Here is a 26294-nt window from a genome sequence, read left to right as displayed (position 1 = left end):
CTGCCCTTCATGCAGAAAACTTTGTGTGTGAGGGCATGGCAGGCTGAGGTCTTGTACACCATGAAGGTCTCGTCTTGAATGAAGGCCTTCTCCTCTGTTCCTGAGAATTCCTCTTTATGTCCGATCTGCGGGGACTGGATCGAAAAGGGACGAAATTTAAGTCACCTTCTCTGTAGAGCCCTCGCCCGCCTGGAACAGTTCTGTGGAAGCTGCGTACTCTTTCCTCCTGTGGAGCCCACACCTGCCACAATACCGTTCCAGACGGGTCTGGAACGGTATTGTGGCAGGTGTGAACTCTTTTCCCCTGCGGCCTTAGAAATAATTTCAGCTGGTGCCGAACAGTCGTGGTCCCACAAAAGGGATAGTTGGAAACCCTTTTGAGGAGGCATCTGCATCCCAAGATTTTAGCCACAAAGTTCGGCGTGTGGCTACTGATGCCGCCGATGAATGAGCCAAGAGCCTGGCCGCGTCTAAGGAAGCTTCACACCTGCCCTGTGTGGTTTGCAACTGCCTCTACGCTCTACTAACCCACAGCCTGAGGGCCGAACCCACTGCCTCGAAAGAGGATCTAGCTAAGGATTTCATTTTACTGTCGCAGGTGTCTCGGAGGGATGAGGTATCCGCCATAGACAGCGTGGTGTGTTTTGCCTAATGGGACACAAGCGGGTCGACTGCAGGCGATGACGACTATTTAGTAGCCAATTTCTCGGGAAAGGGGTAGAGACTTGTGCTTATTCCGCAGCGCTTTCAGGTAATTTGTTTATTACTTATTGTCTAGTGGCTTCGCTTGTAGAACATTTAATCGGGAATATTCCATTCCCCGGCCAAAACATCATCCAAATCCTTGTGAGGAGGGAATGTCTTCAGGGATTGTTTAAGCCACTTAAATGAAAAGGACGCCACTAACGTGGATGGCGTCTGTTCGGACAGCTGAAAAGTGTTCCTCACCGCTACTAACAGGCTGTCTACCATAGAGGAAAACTTGGACGCCTGTTCCTCTTCTATGTCGGAGTCTAAGGAAGACTCGGATAGTTCACCTCTGAGTGGCTATTGTCTCTGGAGGACAGCTGCGAGTTCACCCCAGGGGAACCTGGTCGGGAATGAAATGTCAGCGATCTGGAGTGTCGTGAGCAGCAAGACCTACAGTTAGGGCCAGAAATATTTGGACAGTAACACAATTTTCGCGAGTTGGGCTCTGCATGCCACCGCATTGGATTTGAAATGAAGCCTCTACAACAGAATTCAAGTGCAGATTGTAACGTTTAATTTAAAGGGTTGAACAAAAATATCTGATAGAAAATGTAGGAATTGTACACATTTCTTTACAAACACTCCACATTTTAGGAGCTCAAAAGTAATTGGACAAATAAACATAACCCAAACAAAATATTTTTTTTTCAATATTTTGTTGCGAATCCTTTGGAGGCAATCACTGCCTTAAGTCTGGAACCCATGGACATCACCAAACGCTGGGTTTCCTCCTTCTTAATGCTTTGCCAGGTCTTTACAGCCGCAGCCTTCAGGTCTTGCTTGTTTGTGGGTCTTTCCGTCTGAAGTCTGGATTTGAGCAAGTGAAATGCATGCTCAATTGGGTTAAGATCTGGTGATTGACTTGGCCATTGCAGAATGTTCCACTTTTTTGCACTCATGAACTCCTGGGTAGCTTTGGCTGTATGCTTGGGGTCATTGTCCATCTGTACTGTGAAGCGCCGTCCGATCAACTTTGCAGCATTTGGCTGAATCTGGGCTGAAAGTATATCCCGGTACACTTCAGAATTCATCCGGCTACTCTTGTCTGCTGTTATGTCATCAATAAACACAAGTGACCCAGTGCCATTGAAAGCCATGCATGCCCATGCCATCACGTTGCCTCCACCATGTTTTACAGAGGATGTGGTGTGCCTTGGATCATGTGCCATTCCCTTTCTTCTCCAAACTTTTTTCTTCCCATCATTCTGGTACAGGTTGATCTTTGTCTCATCTGTCCATAGAATACTTTTCCAGAACTGGGCTGGCTTCTTGAGGTGTTTTTTCGGCAAATTTAACTCTGGCCTGTCTATTTTTGGAATTGATGAATGGTTTGCATCTAGATGTGAACCCTTTGTATTTACTTTCATGGAGTCTTCTCTTTACTGTTGACTTAGAGACAGATACACCTACTTCCCTGAGAGTGTTCTGGACTTCAGTTGATGTTGTGAACGGGTTCTTCTTCACCAAAGAAAGTATGCGGCGATCATCCACCACCGTTGTCTTCCGTGGACGCCCAGGCCTTTTTGAGTTCCCAAGCTCACCAGTGAATTCCTTTTTTCTCAGAATGTACCTGACTGTTGACTTTGCTACTCCAAGCATGTCTGCTATCTCTCTGATGGATTTTTTCTTTTTTTTCAGCCTCAGGATGTTCTGCTTCACCTCAATTGAGAGTTCCTTTGACCGCATGTTGTCTGGTCACAGCAACAGCTTCCAAATCCAAAACCACACACCTGGAATCAACCCCAGACCTTTTAACTACTTAATTGATTACAGGTTAACGAGGGAGACGCCTTCTGAGTTAATTGCAGCCCTTAGAGTCCATTGTCCAATTACTTTTGGTCCCTTGAAAAAGAGGAGGCTATGCATTACAGAGCTATGATTCCTAAACCCTTTCTCCGATTTGGATGTGGAAACTCTCATATTGCAGCTGGGAGTGTGCACTTTCAGCCCATATTATATATATAATTGTATTTCTGAACATGTTTTTGTAAACAGTTAAAATAACAAAACTTGTGTCACTGTCCAAATATTTCTGGCCCTAACTGTATTTCGTTTACCCGGTCTACCGCGAGAGAAATCTCTCCTGACAGTGCTATCTCCATGGGATACATGCGGAGCAGGGGTAGACGCATGGTCTAGCCCATCTAAGATAGTGCTAGATGCCCGGGTACGGTCAAATACCACTTGTGACAGGGAGCGGGTCTCGAAGGAATACAGTTGGCACAACATGGCTCAACCTGTCTGCATGCAAATTTTGTCTTACAGTGAGAGCAAGCGTAATACGTAGCTCTGGCTGATCGCTTTCTGGACTCGAGTTCTGGAGTCGGGCATGGTGCTGGGAGTCGCAGGGTTGTATCCTGTCTCTGCAAGCTATATTGCAGGAGGGGCAGAGCAGCAGGGGAGCTAGCCACCAGGCAGAGTTTACCCGATCCGGAGCTGGTCTGGGGAGCTGTGGCAACAGGTGCTGCTGTTCCATTCCTGTGGAACCATAGGTACCAGCAAGGTGGTGTAAGAAGGCTCCTACCTGGAAGAGGAGGGCGGGCCTAAGCACTGCTCTAATGAGAAGGTCAGTCGATTGGTGCGCTGTTCTATGACTGGGGGAGATAAAAACCTGTCTTTTCTCTCCCCCTCCCTACAACTACACCTCTGTGGGATTGGCTAAGTAGGCCCTAAGCCAGGGTCTAGATTTGGGAGTGCCCTGGACTTCACTGCGGCATGGCCGACAGGAAAAAGGGGGGACGAGAGCGCCAGAGAGCCATGCCTGCCAGCCAGGCCTCGCATTGCCCGCTGGAGTGCAACGCCCCGTTCCAGGCTGCGCTGGCTGGAGAGCTCAGCTGTAAACCACGAGAGGCTGCGGCCCGTCCGGAGCACGGCGCCCCAGCTCAGCCTAAAACATTTTGAAAAAAAGACCCATTTTCTATTAAAAATTGTATTTAAATAAGAAATACAACTGGTATTCCCACATCCAAAGAAAGTCCACAATATTAAAATATTGCATTATTTATTTGGCATTGCGAAGGAGGGGGGAAGCACACAATACCATTATTGCGCTTTTTATCAACACTGTCTCCTAAATTTAAAAAAATGTCGCATTTACCCCAAAATCATACCAATAAAAACTACAGCTCCCTCGCCAAAAAAAACCCCATCACTGAGCCTCATTGATGGAAAAATAAAGTTAGACGTCTTAGAACATACCAACAACACAATTTTAACGTTCGTTAACTTCTTAAAAGGTAGTAAAACAAAAAATTTTCTTCAAAACATACTGACCCATACAATAAAGTGAAGACCTTAATTTTATTGAAACGCTGTAAAAGCAACACCCGAAAAGCAACATACTGTAAAAGCAACACCGAAAAAACAATAGCACAGGTGTGTTTTTTTCCCCCTTATGTCACCACGCTTGTTTTTCAATACATTAATGGTTATTAGTCACATTTATTTTTTTAAACATTATTAAAACTTCAGTTAAATGAAAACAGTGTTCCGACTCCTTCACACATCGCTGATTTGCTGTGGATTTTGGTGCAGAACTGAAGTCATACTGAAGGGGTGAAATCTGCTGTGGATTTACACCAAAATCCACAACACACTAGTTACGTGTGAACTTAACTCCTGGGTAGGAAATTAATTGAACATTTTTCCCAATAGTGACAAGTTAGCACTGAATCCTATATATGAATGTATTGAGCTCTTTTACCTGTTAGTTCTGGAGAGGCCTGAGGAGTTGGAAAGCTAGAAGATAAAGTATCCTTGGGCTTCTTCCCCGTGTGAACATCTAGAGCTTCCTAAAGAAACATGTAACAAATAGTGACAATTGTTTTTCATATTTTAATTAATTTTACTGCAATCAGTCAGTTATTCTTTGTGAGGTTTCATAGATTATTACATTACTTCAGAAAACGGTTGTCTGCATTATTTGTTCCTTTTTAATTTAGTGTTCCTCTTGCCAAAACATAATAAAAAAACATATAGTCACCTCTCCTGGCTCCTCGCATGTCCCAAGCTGCCTTTCCATCCTCTGTATTAAATTTGTTCTGACAGGTTGCAGTCAGCCTGTGTACTGGATGTCACAAGTTGCTGCAGCCAATCACAGGCCTCAGCACTTGAGCGCTGATGTATGTGACTGGCTGCTGCAGCCTGCGACATCCTGTAAACTGGCTGCTGCAGCCTGTAAACACAATGCCGGAAGAGACCAGCAGCTGCATGGGATATGTAGGGTGTAGGGAAAGGAGAGTATAGGTGATTTTATTATGTCTTGGCATAGAAACACTAACTAAAAAAAAAAACCAAACAAACAGAAAGTTAACTTGGAAAACCTATTTAAATAGAGCTGGCAACTATGGGAAACAGATCTAAAGATCTATAAAGAATCTCTGGGAATTTTAGGTCAAGGTTGGACAAATCCTTGGAGACAGGTTACCAATACCCCTAGAAATGTGCTGTGACTTAATTTTCAATTGATGTGTAATACTGGAATTGGCCAAATTGGCTCCTGCAGTTTACAGCACACAATAAGGGCCCATTCATATGGGAGAATAATAAATGGAACTTCTGTCGCTTTGAGCACCCGCTCACTGAATGCAGGCAGAGCATGCTGGAGATCTCTTCTGGCAGTCCACCTCCATGTAGAGCACATGCATCACACTCAACCGGATATCATTTTTCTTCCACTTTGCATAGTACAACTGCTCCCTGAGTCATGGACCGAGGTTATTACTATAATACAAAGTCTATATTAGAACAATAGGCTCTGTCTGTGATTCAAGGAGCAATCGTACCATGTACAGATGGAAGAAATTATATTTGGCCTGTGGGCCATGAGTTCGATACCCCTGATTTAGAGTAAGCAGGCAGTCGTTCATAGATCAACAACTGTCTGTTTACATGAATCGACAGTCACTTGGTTTATAGGTAAGCTAAAAAAAAAAACATTTGACAAATGAGCTATTTTTGCTCACTTCAGCCCCATTGTTAAGTTGTTCATTCAAACGACAATTGTTGCATGTAAATGGGGCATAAGAGGATTTGATTGTTTGAAATCCTCTCCATTTCCCTCATTAGCTATGTAAACTCTGTATATATTGTTTGCTCAGGTGGGCGAGTGTTTATGCGAAGAATCTCTGGACTGGAGCGTTTTAATTAGTGTGAAGAAAAAGCCATTTTCTGCAGCTTTATGAATCATTGTGTTTAGCTGGGCAAACAATCACCCCTCCCTCCAAGTCCTTTGAAAGACCGAACGAAGGCTTTTCAAACCAAATGACAAGAAAGCGAACTAACGACTATTTTTATGCAGGCTGAAACTCTGCGATAAACGACAAGTGAACAAATAGTGCACGATGGCTACTGTTTACACGTAATGATTATCGTTCACTTTCACTTGAATTTTGAGCGGTAATCGTTGCGTGTAAATGGACCTTTACCCTTTCGGGTCCCCGTGTTTACACAGGACGAAAGTCGTCAGTAATCGCTGTTTTGAGGAATCACTTGGCCGACTATCGGCCTATGTTAAAAGTACCTTAACGTATTTGGCCAGCCTAAGACTACCATCTTCTCCCACTGCACATAGGAAGAATAACAGAAATCAGCAGAATCAAGTCCAGGAAATAACAAGAGGTTGTCTCATTAGGACAACTCCTTATAATAAGGCTACTAGTAAAAAGGAGCCGCCTATTACCCAGGGTGAAGAGCAAATAGAAAAATAGACTGTGCGCTTGAGCATTTTGTATGGCTATGTATTACATTTTAATGGGTGCTGTGCAATAACACATCTGGGTGCGTTGCCCGGAACAATCAATCGCAAGGTAGGTTTTGATTTTAATGCGTGATTGTGTAGGAAGTACAACCCCTTAAAAAAAAAAAAAAAGGAGTTATGGTGCTGCTAAGTGTGTATGTGTAAAATTATTTGCGTTACAAATGCAGACATCCTGCGACTTCATATATATGTGGAGGAGGTTATCTAATTATTGCAAAATAGCATAAGGCTTCATGAAAAAGTAACAGGCATATAAAAGCTGACATAAAGAAGATTTGCACAGCACAGATAGATTTAAAGTCAGTGCCGCCTCATATACTTCCAGTAAGAAACAATGAAAAACTTAAATTTAGCAAACCTCTAAAACATCTGTCAGAACACTTCATTGCTCTAAAATTTTACCTTAGAAGAAAAAGCAACAAATAAGACTCCGTCCACATCTTCAAGGTCTGGATTGAACTCTGGAAACAATCGTGGTGCTTCTATGGGATTGTCTTTTTTTGGAGGGCGTCCTACCTTAGCAATTTTAGGCTTGGGCGGCCTCCCTCTTTTTTTCGCTACAGGTGCCACAGTGCCCTCAATTCCAGGGGTTGGTGTAACTGAAGGTTTAGGGAACAGTGAAGGGAGTTTCCTTTTAGGACCACGGGAGATTTTCAGCGCTGTTTGCAGGGTCGCATATATTTCATCAATCTTCTTTTTAGATATTCTTTTCCTCTTTTCTCTTACAGGGACATCATCTCCAACAGAAGTAACAATCGGGCTCGGAAAAACAGAAGGACTCGCTGTACAGTAAGTGGAATTGTGCACTTTCGTGTCTTGTAGTGCGTCTTCAGACAAGCCAGGCTTTTCTAAATCAGGAACCTCAAGGTTGTTATCAGCAGCACAAGGCTCCAGGTACATGCTGTCCTGTTCGACTTTTAATTTTGCTTTTGCAACCCCCGTTGGGCTACTTACAGAATGGTTTCCATCCAGGTAAGGATCTTCCTTGAACTTTGCAAACTGTTTCTCTAATATAGGATAATCAACATCAATGTTGGAATAATCATCTGTTACTTCTGCCTCAAATTGTTCTTGCTTAACAGCTACATCTTCTAGAGTCGTAGTCTTACTGTAATCATAATCATCTTCAGGTTCCTTTTTTATTTCAACACTAGGCTGCTCCGTGGGTTTGGATAGAGATGTCACAGCAGGGGGTTCATTCAACCTATAGGAGAAGAGTAAATTATTGTATCTAAATCTGTGTTGACTGCATAAAATGAAAAACAACTACACTAATACTCACGACCACCTGTCCGTGAGTGAGTTGAATGCGCCGCCCCTGATCACATGACAGTGACATCATCAACGGTCATAAAACACGCAGAGTCTGACAACAGCCTGTGCTTTGCAGGACCTGTGATGATGTTACCATCATGTGATCAGTCACCTGTGTGGGAGTGGGGGTGGGGTCATGTGACCAGGGGTTGATCAGAGTGTGTAGGTCTCTGCTGTGCTGGTTGTGGTCCCTGTTGTATGGAATGAAGAATATATATAGCTGAGCTATATGTGATGTGCATGTAGCAGAGCTGTGTGTATCTGTGATGTGCATGTAGCAGAGCTGTGTGTGTCTGCGACATGCATTTAGCAGAGCTGTGTGACGTACATGTGGCAGAACAGTGTGTGTCTGTGAGGTGCGTGTGGCAGAGCTGTGCGTGTTTGTGACGTGTGTGTGGCAGAGCTATCAATTATCTATCAAACACCCTAGAGGCGCAATGATGTCGATGTCATCACAGGCCCTAAAACAGCAGCTGTGTGCTTACAACTCCAATCCCGTCCACTATATATTAGTAAGTGGCTCCACCAGAAACACTGGTACTATAATTTCCAAATAATTACTAGTATACTTATAATGGAGTAAAAAGAAGTAAAGGAACTAGCACCATAAAGCAAATAGGTGACGTGAGCCAACAGGGGGTTTTCTATGAGAGAAGCTTATTTAGAAGATCATACTTATACAATATTAAGCAGGTTGGTCATCAGCCGTTAGCTTCCCATGCATCAGATCAAAGTACAAAGTAAATCAGAAGCCCAAGAGTCAGACCGACAAGTACTAGCTCTTCTGTCAGGTTTCCGTTCATCCTTGGCAACCAGAACAACATAGCTTGCTGTGCTTTTTTATCCAGTAAATGGGTCAATTAAGGCCAAGTTCATCACGTTTTTGCCTTTTGGTTAGCATGCAGGGTACTGTACAAAAGTTTTAGGCAAAAATGCAGCAAAGTAAGAATGCTATTAAAGACAGAAGTGTTAATAGTTTATTTTGGTCAATTATCAAAATGAATGAACAAGACAAATTACATCTAAATCAATATTTGGTGAGACCGCCCTTTGCCTTCAAAACAGCATCAATTCTTCTAGGTACACTTGGACAAAGTCAGGGATTTTGTAGGACTATAGTCAGGTGTAGGATTAACCGATTACACCAAACAGGTGATAATGATCATCATTTTCAAATATAGGTTAAAACACAGTCATTAACTGAAACAGAAACAACTGTATAGGAGGCTTAAAACTAGGCGGGAAACAGCCAAACTGCTAGAAAGGTGAGGTTGTGGAAGACAGTTTCATGTAACAGGTTATATACGGTGACTATGCACAGAAACAAGACACAAGGTAGTTACCGTATTTTTCGTTCTATTAGACGCACCGGTCTATAAGACGCACCCCCGTTTTAGAGCCGGAAAATAGGGGAAAAAAATTTAAACTCACCCAGGGACAGCGAAGGGTTAGTGCCGGATGACGGAGCAGAGGGAGCAGCAGAGGTCTGAAAAACCGGCGCTCCATGTCACAGCTGCGCGTGTGTGCAGCAGGAAGAAGGAATGAAGCCGTTTGGTGGAGGCGGGGAGCAGCAGAAGTACCCGCCGGCGCTCGCGACCAATCGGAGGTATGTATGGGCGGCAGGGGGGGAGGAGAGAAATCTTCTAACGGATTGCACATTTGTTCGTGCGATTGCGAATTTAACGTGCAATCGCACTAAATAAATCGCAGCCGCGCGTTAAATTCGCGACCGCAACAAATTTTCGGCACATTTGCTCTATAAGACGCAGGGACTCCCCCCCCCGCTTTGGAGGCGGAAAAAGTGCGTCTTATAAAGCGAAAAATACGGTATACTGCATCAACAAGGTCTCTTCTAGGCAAAGATTTCAGAGGAGACTGGGGCTTCCAGATGTGTTGTTCAAGCTTTATTGAAGAAGCACAAAGAATCGGGCAATGTTAAGGACAACAGAAGTAGTAGTCGGCCAAAGAAACTTTAGTGCAGTAGATGACAGACACATCATGCTTACTTCCTTTAGAAATTGGAAGTTTTCAACAGTGCTAACAGCTCAGAACTAGCAGAAACCAGTGGGACCCAGGTACATCTATCTACTGTTCGGAGAAGTCTGGCCAGGAGTTTTCTGCACAGAAAAATTGTGCCTAAAAAGCCATACCTTGACATAGAAACAAGGCCAAGCAACTCAACTATACACAAAAATATAGGAACTGAGGTGCAGAAAAGGGGCAGCAGGCGCTCTGGGCTGAGGAGTCAAAATTTGAAATATTTGGCTGCAACAGAAGGCAGTTTGTTCACCGAAGGGCTGGAGAGCGTTACAATAATGAGTGTCCGCAGGCAGCAGTGAAGCATGGGGGAGGCTCCTTGTAAGTTTCAATTTCAGCAAATAGAATTAGGGATTTAGTCATGATTAATGGTGTCCTCAATGCTGAGAAATACAGGCAGATACTTATCCATCATGCTATACCATCAGGGTGGTGTCCAATTGTCTTCTTTTTTTTTTCTTTCATTCATTTACCTTTTATTTTTATTAATTGACCAAAAAAACTATTAACATTTCTGTTTTTGAAAACATTCTTACTTTGCAACATTGTGCAACTTTAACAAAGGTCATAACAATCTATAGATAGGCCCATACACCCCATTCTACAGTCACCTTCCATCTGTACAGGGAGACTGACTACCCAACGTTACTGCTACACCATCTCACACACTCCCTATGGTGGGGCTGGGGCAGGTAGGGGGCGACATAGCCCACTATATGCCCATATAGTGGGATACATCGTAGCTTTCGGTCAGATGTATGTGTTAGAAGGCCTCCCGATGTATACTGATTGAAAGCTGAAAATGTCAGGTGAACAGAGCCTTATCAGTCAACAAAATTCATCAGGATCTATTAGAAAACAGATATTTCTCAGTGAATACTCTCTCTAAATAATCTGCTACTAAAAAGGTAATCTGTTTACACAACTTGTTTTTCAGATTGCAGGTCCCTCAAACGGTCCCTGACTTTTCAAACACTTTGTGCTTATATGGCCAAATCACATTATTTACCTAAAAAGATGTTTTTGTGCTAAAAGCCCATCTAAAGTGCTGTACACTATGAATCGCACTTCTAATTTGCTGTCTACTCACTCCCTGTTGTCAAATGATGCCCATCTCAAATTATACAGATAACAAGTAGATGAACAGGAAGTAGAGGAGACCGATAACTCCTGCTGCCCATAGAAGTCAATGGACAGCGGGGAAGGGAGAGGGAAGCGGAAGGAGAGAGAGGGAGAAATTTGCACACAGACGTGCCTATAGCTAACTGGTGAGTGACTTACAGTTACTCAAATCACATCTATATGCTCATCAGTACTGCTGTATAATGTCCTCCAAGATGATTTCACTTCTCTGTATATGTGCTCTGGAGCGCAAGAGAGAGGAATCTGCTGTTTTCTCCTTGTGCAGTGTATGGAGGCATCAGAACAGCAGGTTCCTCGCACCAGCTCAGAGACAACTGAGAATTAGAGATGCAGCCTATTGAGGGGAAAAACTGGTGATAAATGCAGAATACAAGTTATATAATGGCCACAAATAATGTTATTCCTTATAGCTACTCAGCTAAATACCAATTGTGTATGCAAATGAAACCTTCACTGAACACAACTTAATAGCCCAAGGCTATTATCCACTCTCAGATCCTTTGTTCTCCACAGGGAAACAATGCTATCAGCACTCCCCGTGGAGAACTACTGATAAAAGTGAGAGATGATTTTTAGGTGAGCTTGATTTTAAGGATCACCTAAAAGTGCCCGAAATGCGGGTGCCCCGCGCCCATTTACACGCAACGATTATCGCTAAAACGATCACTGATTAGCGAATTTTTAGCGATGATCGTCCAGTATAAATGGGCCTTTAATTCTGCAGTTATAAATATTAATGGGACATTTACTATTAGCAAAACAAAAATCACAATTCCTGCTGCTGCGTATTAGACACAGTACAGCCAGAGTGTTATGTGCGGCCTGCAGATTTTGAGTCTTTTTCATTTCCTCTGCAGTTTTTTGTAAATGCTTTTCTCTCCATACGGTTTCAATGCAGTTGCATCCCCCTTTATTGCAATCCATTTACTGATTTAGAGTCTATTTAGATACTGAATAGCCCCTATTTACACTGAACGATGAGCGATCAGCTCATTGTTTATGCTGCATAAACGATGGACGATGAGCTGATCGCTCTGCTGTGTTATGTCAATGGATAGGGGCGGGAGAGCGCAAGGAGAAAAATCTCCTGCAGCCTCCCCACTATGAGCCAGCGATACTAGCTCTCGTGCAGGTGCACGGGAGCTAGTATGTGTACAGATGAGTGTCGTGCATCGCTTGCCCGACATTCGTCCCGTCTAAAAGGGCTTTTACACTGGAGCGATTAATTTGGTAACTTAATTATTCCACATTAAACACCCAAATCCACATCGTATTCTGTCACTGTGAAATCTGCACCAAAACCCACAAGTCTCATCGTGGATTTTGAAGAAAATTACAGGCAGATTTAAGAGATCTCAATTCTGCACCAAAATCCACAGCGCTGTGCAGATTTTGGTGCGGAATAAATCCATCCATTAGAAAGTCCTCCTAGGGGGTATCTGACCAAAAGGAGGACTAGTGGATCTAGAAAAGGGAGTAAGATAAACTACAAAGTTTTCCTCACAATAGGTCCTCTAGGTGTCTAAAACTGAAACATTACAATATTTAGTTGTACTTACAGAGGACCCATCGATACTTCTGACACGACTGCTTTAGTAAAAACTTGCGTTTCCCATAACAGTTTTGGAGCACCTTTTCCCATTAGTTCACATTGTATCATTCCTCCTATGTTTATATACACACTGACAACTGGGACACGGACAAGAAGCGCTGCGGAATAAGTTGGCACTATACAAATAAAGATTATTACTGGTATTATTCCCTGTCACAGAGGTGTATCTGTACAGATTGACACTATGAGTACAGACTGTGTAGGGACACAACCCCAGTACTGGTGCATCTCGTCTCCACCAGAATAATGAGTGGAGACATGGGTTGCCCTGGTAGAGTTATAGGGAAGGGCCAGGTGACCACCACAACAGCAGATTGGCTGATAATAAGGCTTCTGGCAAGTGTGCTCGGCACTGCCCTGGCATCTCAGTTCATTTGCATTTCTGGACACCACTGTGAATCTCCCCCCTTGGCGGCCTTGCACTCTCGAACCCGCTCTGCCATAATCCCTTCACGCCTGATGCGCTCTGGCTTATGGAGTACTGGGATAAAAAGAGTGCAACCTCAGTTGCCTAGGGTCACGCATCAGGAGTGCCGACAGGTGTCTTTAACGCTACTCAAGCAGGTAATACCGTCTTGTTTAATTCCTTCTACAATGAGAGAGAAAAGAGACAATTACTGTACCGTTTCACCACTTCTTCATTTTGCTTAGCGTTTTTCTCCTGCTCAGATGCTGCTTTTGTAAACCTTATGAAGTCTTCCACAGAGCTGAATGTTTCGGTCTGTTCGCGGCCATCCAAATACTCGGACATTTTGAACAATTCCTGTAGCTTCATCATAGGAGCAGTATCCTCATTTTCCACTTCGTTTATACTGCTCGAAGAGTCCGCTTCCTGTTCTGTAGGTTTGTGTTTCATATCCTTAATTGGTCGCCCTGTTACAGTCCCTTCCCGAAAACCTTTGGCAAAAGGGTTGCAATCAATTTTTAGCTGGGTAATTTGGAAATTCTGATATGCGGTGACGGCGATAAATTCAGTCTGTGGAAAAGTGAAGGTGTGAACATCAGGACCATTAAGCTGAATTACCTCCGAGGCCTTTTCAGCGGGTACCACGTGGAGCCGCGGCAAATAGCGGTGCATAGAGTGAAGAATTATATGACCGTCTTGGTCCAAAATATTATTGGTCAACTTCAGTTTATAGAAAGAAACGGGCTGATGCATCCAATACTGCCCTGTAGATGGCGACTCGGGGTGAAGGAAGACTCTGCCTAGAACATGTGGATCAGCTTTCCCTGCAGGCTCCCACCACTTCCCATTCCACTTATATCTAAGATTATCCAACGGAGTGATGTCCATGAGGAGGATGTATTTTAGGTAAGGATTTAAACCGGATATCCAATAGCGACAATAAGGAAACATCCGCCTTCCTTGCTTTGTTAAGACCATTTCGGTGCTGCAGCGGTAAAACTCATTCCACATGTTGTTATTGTCGAGGGTCACAGTAATTTCCTCAGATGCACAATTAGCTGAAAGGAAGAAATCAGACTTTGAATCATTGGGACCAGTTGTGATAACAGGTGCTACAGAGGACACATCCCTGTTGGCCACCAAGATTCCTTCTTCTTTTGAGCTATCGCCTTGTGATGGATGGAGTATGACAAAGAAGGCTGGAGCATTCGGCGGTGGTTTGCTTCCACCTTCTGGGCCACCTCTTGGAGTTGCTTCTTCCTCCTCCATGGTGGCTCTAAGATGTGGGAGTTTAATCCAGCAGCTGTAATGGTTGTTTTCCTAAGAGATGCATTTTGCTAAAAACAAGCATAAAAGAGAAAAATGAATGTAATTGTCATTTAACTTAGAATTTCCAGATAGCACAACCAATAAACTATAGATTTTTGCACTTCTACATCTGTACACCAAACAAACAATAAGATTTGTAAGATCAATTATGGAGATTCTGTGTCAGCGCGAACGTCTTAAGCTGCGGAAATGTCCTAAATGTTCAGTTCCAAATGTCTTAAGGTACATTTACACTGTGTATTTCGGCATGTATGGGCCACAGTACGCTTACAATGTGCATCCCATTGATTTGTAATGGGAAACTCTGTCCCTGTCTTGACAATGTATTTTTACCACAACATGTATTTAAAATATGTGTTGTGGAAAAACAAAAAAAGTGACATGCCAGCGCTGCTGAAACCGCGGTAGAATGTGGTTACCACGTTTTTGACAATTTTTTCAGTTCTGGCATTATCCGCTTACTTGGCTGCGTTTATTAGGCTGGGTTCACACAGGGCGGATTTGCCGCGGCAAATCCGCCCGCGGCCGCTAATCTCAGGATTAGCCAGCCATGTGTACGAGATTTCTCAGAAACCTCATCCACACGGGACGGCCAATCCGCTGCGGTAAGTCTGCGGTTTCAGAAGATGCAGCATGTCTATTTACTTTTTTGTTTGTTTATTTTCGTTGCGGCCGCGCTCTCCTCTATGGGAGCGCCGGCCGCAACGGAAAAGCAAGCGGCCGAGCCGCTTCAAAGCCGCCGCGGCTTAAACCGCAGCGGTTCTCCCGGCGGAAATCTCGCGGTTTTTGCTGCGGCCAAACAGCGAGATTTCCGACGGGAATCCGCCCTGTGTGAACCCAGCCTAACTGTGCCGAAAATGCAGTCAGGTGCTGTCAAAAACGCACGTCAACGCAGCTACAAAAAATGCAGTAAGTGCAGCGTTTTTTCAAGCGTATGTGTGAGAGTGGCCTAAGGGTGATTAATCCAATTAAATTCATCAATTTGCTACTTTAAGGGTATGTTTACACATAGCAGAAATGCTGCGTATATTCCCCAGGGAAACTTCCGCTGCAAAATCCACAGCACTTCCACAAAGAGTCAAAATCCACACTACTGCAGCTGATTTTAGATGATACGGCGCTCCCCCGCACCTCCGGAGTCTTCGTTCTCTTGGCCCTTCCTTCATCAGGCACCTGGTGGCCTGCAGGGAGTGCAGCACCGCTGGTCACATCCGCATCATCTGACCAGCGGCGCTGTGGTCACTAGAGGGCGCTGGGCACCGGGTGAAGGAAGTGCTGAGAGCACGAAGACTTCGGAGATGAGGGAGAGCACCAAATCTTCTGTAATCTGCCGCTGATTCTCAATAAAAAATATCTGCATAGATGGTGTGACTTTTGACCCCGTTTTGGAAATGCTGCAGCATTTGCCACGGAAAACCCACAGCATTTCTGCTACGTGTAAACATACCCTAATGCAGCATGATTCAGAGCTTCCTATGAATGATGAAATCAATATTAGCCCCGCCCATGGGCGGAGCTGATGCGCGAGACGCGAGATAAAATTAGCTTAAACATGTCTGTGTAGCAGCGCGTCACGCTAAATAAACCACTTTGGTGCTTTAGGGCCCTACGGGCGTATTATGCGGGCGATATCCTAGCGAGTGTCCCATCTGATGCAATATGAATGGAACGCGAGAAGAGAAACTGTTATTTTTAAAGGGTTTATACACATGGGTGATTTTCATCTTGAACCAAGAGGTTGACATAGGCAAATCGCAGAGCGTCCTACCGTTATTTACTAGTGTTGTGTGAGAGAAAAATCATATCACATTGCACTCGCACGCCGTATGATTTGCATGCAGGTGTGATGCAGAGGGGCATATGCATGCTACGTGACTGGGAATCACATATTCCATGTGTATTCAGGCCCCTCTGCGTGTTTGTGTGTGTCTAAGTACACAGCGCTTTTATTGGGGGGGGGAGGAAGGGGTGTAAAAAACCCACTGGCCTAAACACTCAAATGTAAAACCATGTGCATTCAGCACAGAGTACAGCCACAAACCGCACTCATCATCTGATGAGTGCGCAGAGGACTCTACGGTGGCGGCAGAATTGTGTGGCCACTTGTTACCACACGTGGGCACGCAGCTGACGCTGTAAGGCAGAGCTCGCAAGGGCAGATTCCAACTGGAAAATCTGTGAATTGGCATCCATGTGGAGGATCTGTGGCAAAATGCGGTCATTGAAAAGCATGGAAATTTGCCTTTTTGCTCACTCTCGCGTATACAAATTACTTATTCTGCGAGCAGAGAAAAAGAAATAAATAAATCGCTGCATTCTCTATTTTGCCACGGATTGCGTGCAGGCCATATGCAATTAAATACAAAAACCCTGTACTGCGCATGGCTGATGGTGAGCTGCTGTGGCTATCCGTAATACAGCAAAATAAGGCACGCAGGTCGCCAACCGTAACATGAAACCCTATTTTTGTTGCATTTGCCACCCTTTTAGATGTGATTGCAAGTCCTAAAAACAAAAACAAAACTTTTTCCCCTCCCAGGAATTAAATGAGAGTTAAATAATAAACAGAGCGTCTTCCAGAGGTCCACAACCAGGAGGCTGCCGGCCGCTGGCGTCGCCGAGCTGCTGCACATTTCACACCTTGAGATCAGCTGGAAGGGTGAACCTGCAAGCAGATCGGCACCACAAGTGGGTGACAAAATCCACAGCCACCCGGCCCGGTGTGAAGGAGGCCCAGCTGTGGCCGGCTGCCTGCAGACACACGACATACACGGGTGTACCTCCTGTCCTGGACGACGCCCGGGACACTACTGCTATGTACAGCCCCGCGGGCTCCTCATACCTCACAGCTCCCAGCCGCCGCAGGAGCTCAGCAGTGACCCGCGGTACCGCCCGCTACCTCTCTAGTGTGTACGGTACAGATTCCCATTTTTTTTATGATATAGTTACTATCAGCCGCTCAGTTGCCCGCGCAGGCGCAGACGTGTCGGTTGACGTCATCCGCCAGGCATCTGCGGCGGCAAGAACACGAGGTTCTAATCACGTGCTTCTGCCGCCAAGACCGGACTGATGAGGGAGGAGCTTGTGGTGCGTGCGAACACTGCCACACCCAGGTCATAGCGGGCAGCGCACCACACCGCACCCTGCCCTGTCCTCACACCCCAGGGCCTGATGTATAATAGTCTGAGGCACAACACACCCAAAGACATGGCAACTGGGAGCACTGAGCCCTACTGGGTCCTAACACAACCCGGCCATCACACTGTACCACCCTCAAGGGCTAGTCTCTGTTTAGAATAACTTGGCTTTGTTCCCTCAGGTACTCCTTACGACAATGAGCTGTGCTGTTCTGACTGCTTCAAAAATCTACACCTGATGGACACATTACAGCTATGTTGACAAAAGTATTGGCCCCCTCCACCAATCCTGTGCTGTCAGGAAAAGGGGATATGCAAATCAATGGGTGAACGTTAGGCCAGCCTCACAATCGGATTTGGATTGCACAATCATCGCCTGCGTGGGCGATCTGCGGTATTCCACATCCATTAGTAGAGCATGGGCACGTCCACTCACATGAGTAGACCGCAATTCAGATTTCCGCTATTCTTCCTCTATGTTTGGAGGAGCTTGTATTACGGTGTGGAGGTATTTCTGATGGGAAGGACTGGGGCTATTGGTTATAGTGAAGTCCACCCTCAATGTCCATGGGTACAGAGGCAGGCCAGACAATGTGGCATCACCTATCCTGTGGCAATACTTTGGTACAGCTCCATGTCTCTACCACCATGACGGGCACCATGTCATGCAGTAAGCAGTGTTGAGGCTTGGTTGGAGGGGCAGAACATCTGCAAACTTCATTGGCCAGCACAGAGTTGGATCTCAATCCCATCAAGCATCTTTGGGACAAACTAGAACACTGTATCTGTGCACGCCCACCATGCCTATAATCCCCCCACCCACATCACTATCTGAAGCGCTCCTCGAGGGATGGAGGCAAATCTCCCCACACATCTATCAGAATTTGGTGGAAAGCAGCCTAGGAGGGTCACTGCCTTCATTGAGGCTAAAGGAGGACCAACGCCCTATTGTAAACTGAATAAAATCAAATGTCATCACCTTCTGTGTGTCCCAATACTTGTGTCAACATAGTGTAACTTATTGGTAACCAAAATAGAAACTGGTAGACCCGTATCGCACAACCAGATAGTAATTGCGGATTCTGCGAGCGATTGATCCGTGGTAATACATGGATCAATCAAATGCATTGGATTACGCAGTTCTGCTCACATTAGCGGGTCGGAATTACAGAATTAGTTCTATCTTACTGCGGAATCCGTGACCATAGAGCCCATTGTGCTCTATGGTCGCAGATATACCTGCAGCCCATACACAATTACATTGTGTATTGGTTATGGGTACCCATGTCATCACTAATTGACAGCGCAGAAAAATTCAATTAAAAAAAGAAGCTGTACTGCTCATGTCCGCCTGCATGAGTACGCTGTGTCATGGCCATGCTCACAGCTGGAATCCTCTGCCAGACACCAGCTGCAGATTCCACAGACGGCCGTGTGAGCCCAGCCTTATGGCCCAAGAAAGCTGTGTGCAGCAGTGTTGCTTATCAAAAGAGTTCTAGCAAGATCTAGAGTTCCCCCCGAACCATAAGATAGGGAATAACTTTGATTGGTCAGGGTTCCAGATGGTTTCCAAATGAATGGGAGAGGACGCTGATGCATGCCACGTCTGCTCCATTCATTTCACTGACAGCACCTGAGATCGACGAACACCCATTCTCAGCAGTGTCCGTTGCAGTCATCAAAATGACTGTAGTGATACTGTAGCACATATGTGACCTCTTCCATTCATGCAGGGACCCTGACCGATCAAAGTTATTCCTTATCTTGTGGTTCGGGGAAAACTCTAGATCTTGGTACAACTCCTTTAGATGGCCAAGCAGCATCTGACAGAGAAGCCTCATGCTGCAGCAGCTCTCTGCTTTGCTTCTTGAGATAATCTGCCACAAGTGCTGTGTGGTCGAGGCTTTCTCCAATGTCCCTATGGAAAATATATATATATATATGACCAAGTGTTCATGTGTATGGGAGATTGAAAAATCTAGCTGTGCATCCAACAGCTACTGGAGGTCTATTGGCACGAGACGGCTTGGATCCAGAATAACTACCAGGTGTGATTCAGTTTCACGCAGCATTGTTCCATGGTGGGGTTTGGGCTGGAGGGAAGGTGAAAGTTTTCTCCAGGACCCAATGGCCTTTAGTAAGGCCCCCTGTCCACGGCAGTGATTTCACCGGCGAATCACGCCGGCTGAAGCTTCCCATAGCATTGCTATGTAAAGCGCCGGCCCCATGTCCACAAGTGGAGAATCAGTACGATTCTCCGCTCGCGGACGGCAATTCTCCGCATGCTGCGAATTGCCCCAATTCTCCGCATGCTGCGAATTGCCCCAATTCTCCGCATGCTGCGAATTGCCCCAACTCTCCGCGGTCAGATAGGCTGACTGCGGAGAACCGTCTGCCGGCTCCTGCTCCCGGGAGGCGGCTCCCGCAGCTGAGATTCGCCGCGGGATACCGCAACATCCATGGACAAGGGGCCTTATAGATCTGGGCACGGAGAGGCGGAGCTTGTTAGTTCCATATGGCCCATAACTTTTGTCCTACTTGCTCAGGTTCTTGTACACACACTTTATATACGGTATATATACACACATGCAAATTAAAGGGTGCTTTAAATACCAGTTTCATCCTAAAAAGAGGCATCCTATGTATTTACAGCGGATGACGATCCAGACAGTTACTAAATAGGTTTCATAGTCTTAAAATAAGATAAACTTGCTTTCTGCAGGGCCACCGAGCTCAAAGAATGACCAATAGAGGGTTGTCTCATTAAAACAACCGCTTGCTATGTTCCCCCTTGGGTCATATGTACACTATCACGGTGGGTACCCCTCTCCATTCCAGCTGCTCCCCCTCTGCCAGACATCATACATTACATGGATGAAGTGTAATACTATGTTTACTTTCATGTCTGGCAAAGCAAGGTTTCTCATGGTAAAATCAGCCGGTCGCCGCATGCTCCGCATCTCCCATACAGCCCCTAGCAAAGGGGCCACATTATTTTGCGGCAGAGTTTCCAGCTACTGATCTGTGTAAGCTTGGATATCACCATTAGAGTATAATGCCTCTGGGGTAATTAGATCTATGGGATGTAGGTGTAATGTTATCTAACATGTTTTCTTCTGCTTTTACACCATGTTGGAAAGCCATTTTCTAAGTCCTTGATCACACTTGTACTGTTTATGTCCGTTGTTCAGTCCTAGCACAGGAGCCAAGCAACACAGATTACAGAAGCACACAAACAGCACGTAACAGACCCCACTAAATGTAATATGATCAGTCATAGAGAGGAGCGAGCATACTCGCTAAGGACAATTACTCGATCGAGCATTGCCCTTAGCGAGTACCTGCCCGCTCGGGAGCAAAGATGCGGGTGCCGGCACGGGTGAGAGGTGAGTTGCGGCCATGAGCAGTGGGGAGCGGATGGAGGGGGGGGGGGGTGTGTGTGTGTGTGTGAGAGATCTCCCCTACGTTCCTCCCCACCGGCAGCCGAATCTTTGCTCCTGAGCGGGCAGGTACTCGCTAAGGGCAATGCTCGATCGAGTAATTGTCCTTAGCGAGTATGCTCACTCATCTCTAATCAGTCACGCTAGCGTCCACCGGGCATTTTCCCAGACTAAGGCCCAATTTGTGGAATCCGCAAATCAAGCTGCCCGTAGAGATGCATGGGGGTCCGCAAATGGATAATAACATGCAGATATGATTTGCGGGGGCTACATTCACACAAGCGTGAATATGAACTCAGTTCTTTTGAATGGAGTCATACACATTAGTAATTTTTTCCCCTCACAGCTTTGCTGCAAGTTAAAAAAAAAAAAATAAAATCGCTGCATTTCCCATTTTTTGCACATTCCTTGGAATGCATCACCCATTGTTTCCAATGAGACAGTCAAACACATCGTACGATGTGCGATGCTTCGCACTAAAATCAATGAGAAACACTTGCGACCCTTCCAGAAGTGACACAAGGCGATTTTGTTTGACAAATGCCTGGCATCTGTGGGTGAAACGCACGTAGACAAGTGTGATATTGTACTGGCCCGTTAGCAAGCAGCTTTACCCAGCGGGGCGCTCCACTAGGGAACTACATCTGTAATTTACTAGTTCATTGTGTTACTACTGATGCCCACAGATACTACGGGGGAGTTTTACTGAGACTGGCGGGTTTTTTTCTTCCGCCAGTCCAAAACCAAAGTACATTGGTGTAAGACGTGCCAAATGTTTTTAAGAGCCGCACCCCTCTTGTTGTGACACATCTTTGGCTATCTGCGCACCACCTACTCCTGCAATGACAAGACATACATTTGCGTTCCATTTCACACCAGTCTCTGGAGTAGACGATACTAAGGCTGGGTTCTCACACGGTGTATTCCCGGCGGAAATCTTACGGTTTTGCCACAGCGAAAAACCGCACGATTTCCACTGGGAAAGTGCTGCTTCAAAACCCGCAGCACTTAGGCCTCATGTCCACGGGCAAAATATGATTTAAGATCCGCAGCGGATCTCCCGCATGCGGATCCGCACCCCATAGGGATGCATTGACCACCCGCGGGTAGATAAATACCCGCGGATGGTCAATAAAAGGGATTTTAAAAAAAATGGAGCATGAAAAAATCCGGACCATGCTCCATTTTCGTGCGGGTCTCCCGCGGGGACGGCTCCCGCGGGCTTCTATTGAAGCCTATGGAAGCCGTCCGGATCCGCGGGAGACCTAAAATAGGAATTTAAAAGTATTTACCCATCCGGAGCGGACCGGGAAGGTCTTCTCTTCCTGACGGCCGCATCTTTCTTGCTTCGGCTCGGCGGATGTGCCCGGCGCATGCGCGCGGCACGTCGACGACGTGCCGCCGGCGTGACGAATTCATCCGCCGCCCGAAAAAGAAGATCCGGCCGTGAGGAACAGCAGACCTTCCCCGCCCGCTACGGATAGGTAAATTCTGTTAAATTCTTATTTTCAGCCCTCATGTCCGCGGGGCAGGAGGGACCCGCTACGGATTCTACATGTAGAATCCGTAGCGGGCCTGATTTTCCCCGTGGACATGAGGCCTTAGCCATGGGTTTTGAAGTGGCTTGGAGGAGAGTGCGGCCGCAGCAGAAACAAAAAAGAAATGGACATGCTGCGGCGGGCGAATTTGCACCGCAGCGACGGATTTGCCGTCCCGGGTGCACGAGATTTCTGAGAAATCGCGTCCACATGACTAGCTATTCCCGGGATTACCGACCGCAGACAGATTTGCTGCAGCAAAATTCTGGATGGAATTTCTGTGGCAAATCCTCCCTGTGTGACCCCAGTCTAAACCTGTCAGACCACCTCCTCACCAGGCTTCCTGCTGACCACAGACAACTTTTTTCAACACTTCTGAACAGCGTTGAAAAGCCTAAAACAGCAAAAAGTCCCCTCCCCATTGTCAGACCAAGGAGTTGTACTCAATTCAGGGCTGTCCATCTTTCCGCACACTCCTCGCGACCAGGACTATTGGACACAATGTCAGAGCCTAGTACTTTCTATTATTTTGGTAATTGTTTTGAGAGTATCCTGTATGTTCCATCCCCTTTTGTACATTTTTATCTAAGCACTGCTAAACCTTTTAGAATAAAGATTAAAACTTTCTTAGCCATTCCTTGAGCTCCAAGTAATCCATAAACGCGAATGGTTAGGAATTGTTTCGGCTGGTGGAGACCAGGAAGACTCACATGCACACACTGGGCAGAACTGTGGTGGCCGACCCGTCAGTGGTGGCAGCGAAGAGTCTTGAGGCGTGACAGACCATGTGGGGTGTAAGTTAGTCTCCATCTTGCACAAAATAAGCTGGAAATAAACAAACACTTTGGTCTGCCCCTGGGTACCGTTCATCACAGCTTGGTGACTGTCAATGCCCATATAACCCCGCTACCGCGACAGACATAACTTTATTTAGTGTGACAACCCCCTTTTATGCCTGAAACACCCCTTTACAACAGGAAAATTAAAGCGCCCTCTGGTGGAAGGATATATGTGGGGACAGGACACCCATGCTCTGCGCCATTTACCCTCAGAGTTTCTCATTTCTGGGCCCCCTTTCCATCTTCCAAAATGGCGACCGTGATCATCTGACTACTTAATAGAAACTGTGCATTGGAAATGTCATAAAACTACGGACACACTGCATCTTCTCTCCGGTTGGCCAGCTGAGGCGCCTCAGGCTACTGATGCACAGTCTGCCAACACTTTTTAAATATATACAATTCAACACTATTGCTGCGTTTATACCCCCGAATAATATTATACAGACTTATGTTTTGAAGGGAAAAAAAACGAGTTTAAGGCCGGCTGCACACGGGCGGATCTGCATTATGGAATCCGGAGCAGGCGTCCGCCTCCAGGTTCTGCAGCAAAAACAGTCCAAATCATGCTATGGAAAAGTGATTCTTCCTGCACACGAGCGTAAACCAATTGCAGTTTCTGCTCGTGGAGGAAGAATTGCAACATGCACCATTTTTGCGCAGATTCTGTGTGGACAGCTTCCATTGAAGCCGTCCAATCAGCGGCACGTCTACAATTGACACTGCGGAAAGGTCACAAACTCCGCATCGCTAGAAGAAAAGTAGGTATGCGTAGACGCTGCTGCTGCCTGGGACTGTGACCCGCCTGTGTGCAGGCGGCCTAAGAAAAATAACGTTTCTTTTACATATATATATTTTTACATATATGTATTGATGAAACATTTGTGAAATTAATTAAACAAGTAGTGACAGATAACCCACAAGTACCGAAAATTAGAAGAAGGAAACAGGACTCTGGAAGTGGTGGGTCTGAGGGGCGACTCCACAGGCTAGTAGGAAGTAATAGAACTCCGCCCTCCTTTGTCTTGGGACTGGGAAAGCCACTTTAATGCAAATTACATGCAAATCCTTCTGACTGTAAACACATCACCTAAAAGCAGAGTTGCTCCCATTTCCCACCATGTATTGGGGGAGGGGTCTTTACAATTGTTCCCCAGTATATAACTTTATACACTTTTCCTCCACATGCTGACAATTATTACCAGTGTGTAAATCCCCCTGAGAGCAGAACCACCTATTACCCCCATAGGAACACCTAGGAGAGCGCTGGCACTGCTGCAGCTCACGCCCTTCCTCATCCCATCGCACACACACCAGCACTCCGCACGGAGCCTCAGCCTTACAGTCACATGACAGGGCAGATCACACGGCGCATGCGTGTCACCTACTCAGACACCCAGCCGGCGCATCACGTGATCCACCCTCCCCACCCTGTCCACACTACAGCCTTACGCTTTCCGTCGCCATTTTTCTTGGATCGCATTTCACCCATTAATCCACATAGAACACCTTTCCTTTAAGGCAGTCATAGTATAAAATGAACTGCATAAACACCATAGAATAATTATTGTCCGCCGGCTCTTCAGACGGCAGAAAAAAAACATCAAACAAGTCAGCTAATAAGACGTAGAAAACAGGGCGCCAAAATAGCGTCGCTAAACGAACTGTGATTGGCTAGCGAACGTCATGTGATTACTTCCGCCCTTGTATCTCGCCCAGGCGGTAAACAAACGAAGCAAAGTTGCGCTTACTCAAGTCAACGGTATTCTCGTAGCTAGGTTACGCTTTCTACGTAACCAGTTGCTCGCACTGACTTGTCTATAGCGCTCTGCAGAAAACAGTTGTCACGTCACAGAGGGTAACGGGAGCCGCACCGACTGCTCAGTGTATTGGCTATAGTACAGACTGGTCCGTACCTTTCCCAGCGTGCTGTTTTCCCGCTCTCATAACGCACTTCCCTTCGAGTAGTGACGAGCGTTACACCCTCCACGTCCCCACGCCATTCAGCTGAGTATGGCTAAAGACCGCGCTCGGTGGACGCCAAACGGAAGCTGATTGGTCAAGGAGGTGTCACGTGGTGTGTGAGGCAGCCTTTCCCTCCCTGATAACACGCAGCACGAAATGGTGTCTGTGAGGCTGGCGGTCGAGGGATAACCGGCGATGGTCTCCTCTCCGCTGCCCTGCAGACCATTCACAGCCGAGCACAGGGCATTACTGCTCCACATTTTATGGACTAGTGAATCCCGGTCTAAAACAGCAGGCTGCAAATAAACCCAATTAGAGAGTATGCAAATTAATGAAAATTAAAGGGGGTGTATATTTAGTAGCTAACCCTGTCCATTCTCTGTGGTAGGGTGTGTGGTCCTAATATTGGGGTGGGGGGAGAGTCCTGTGTGCAAAGTAACTGTGAAGGAAAGTGGAGACCACACCCATCTATGTGGGAAGCCCCGCCCATACCGCGCCAGCGCAGAGTCCTGCGCCAGGTAGTGCAGCGTGCTGCCGTATTGTGCCCTACAAAGTGCAGGGTGACTTGATGGAAACCCAATAAACGGCATTACAGGCTTTGGGATACACTGGCTGCCATTCGTGCCCGTTATATGCTGGATCCAGCGCCAGGGATGCTGAAAATAAAAAGTAAACACAGATATTACCGCCGCCTACTGGCCCGTTTATACGTAAAAATTAGCGCTCAAAATTTGGTCAAATGAACGAATTTCAGAGATAATTGTTCAGTGCAAACGTGAAAAAAAAAATGCTCACTACTCGGTCACGTATTTTTGCTGATTTTGATCGCTCTCACACAGACTTTTTTTGCATTTAACGCTGCGTTTTTAGCGCAGCGCTAAACGCTGCCAATCACTACCATTGATTTTCAGCGCTGTCTGTTCTATTTCCATGCATTTCTGCGTCTTAAAACGCGATGCTTTGCCCATTGAAATAAATGGGGTGCGTTTTTAGCGCTTCTTAAAACGCAGTAGAATGTGGTTACTA

At 45.9% G+C, this 26294-nt stretch overlaps 1 protein-coding gene across 5 annotated transcripts in view; it reads right to left on the bottom strand.

Moving 5' to 3' along the window:
• The window catches only part of MGA (MAX dimerization protein MGA), a 75136-nt gene extending 49794 nt beyond the window's left edge, over positions 1-25342 (bottom strand). For 4 of the 5 annotated variants that reach the window (XM_066608308.1, XM_066608305.1, XM_066608307.1 and 1 more), the window contains exons 1-4: positions 25220-25342; positions 13238-14357; positions 6911-7712; positions 4454-4541 (exon numbers count right to left, since the gene is read on the bottom strand). In XM_066608308.1, the coding sequence (XP_066464405.1) occupies positions 4454-4541; positions 6911-7712; positions 13238-14289 (1942 nt within the window). In that variant the 5' untranslated portion in view covers positions 14290-14357; positions 25220-25342. Of the gene's footprint in view, positions 1-4453; positions 4542-6910; positions 7713-13237; positions 14358-17191; positions 17321-25219 lie in introns of those variants that run through there. The other variant, XM_066608306.1, reaches the window with a different exon arrangement.
• Between the last annotated feature and the right edge of the window lie 952 nt (positions 25343-26294).

The sequence above is a fragment of the Eleutherodactylus coqui genome, chromosome 6 (genome assembly GCF_035609145.1).
Source record: "Eleutherodactylus coqui strain aEleCoq1 chromosome 6, aEleCoq1.hap1, whole genome shotgun sequence".
In the NCBI taxonomy this organism is placed as follows: domain Eukaryota; kingdom Metazoa; phylum Chordata; class Amphibia; order Anura; family Eleutherodactylidae; genus Eleutherodactylus; species Eleutherodactylus coqui.
This window is presented reverse-complemented; position numbering and strand designations above follow the sequence as displayed.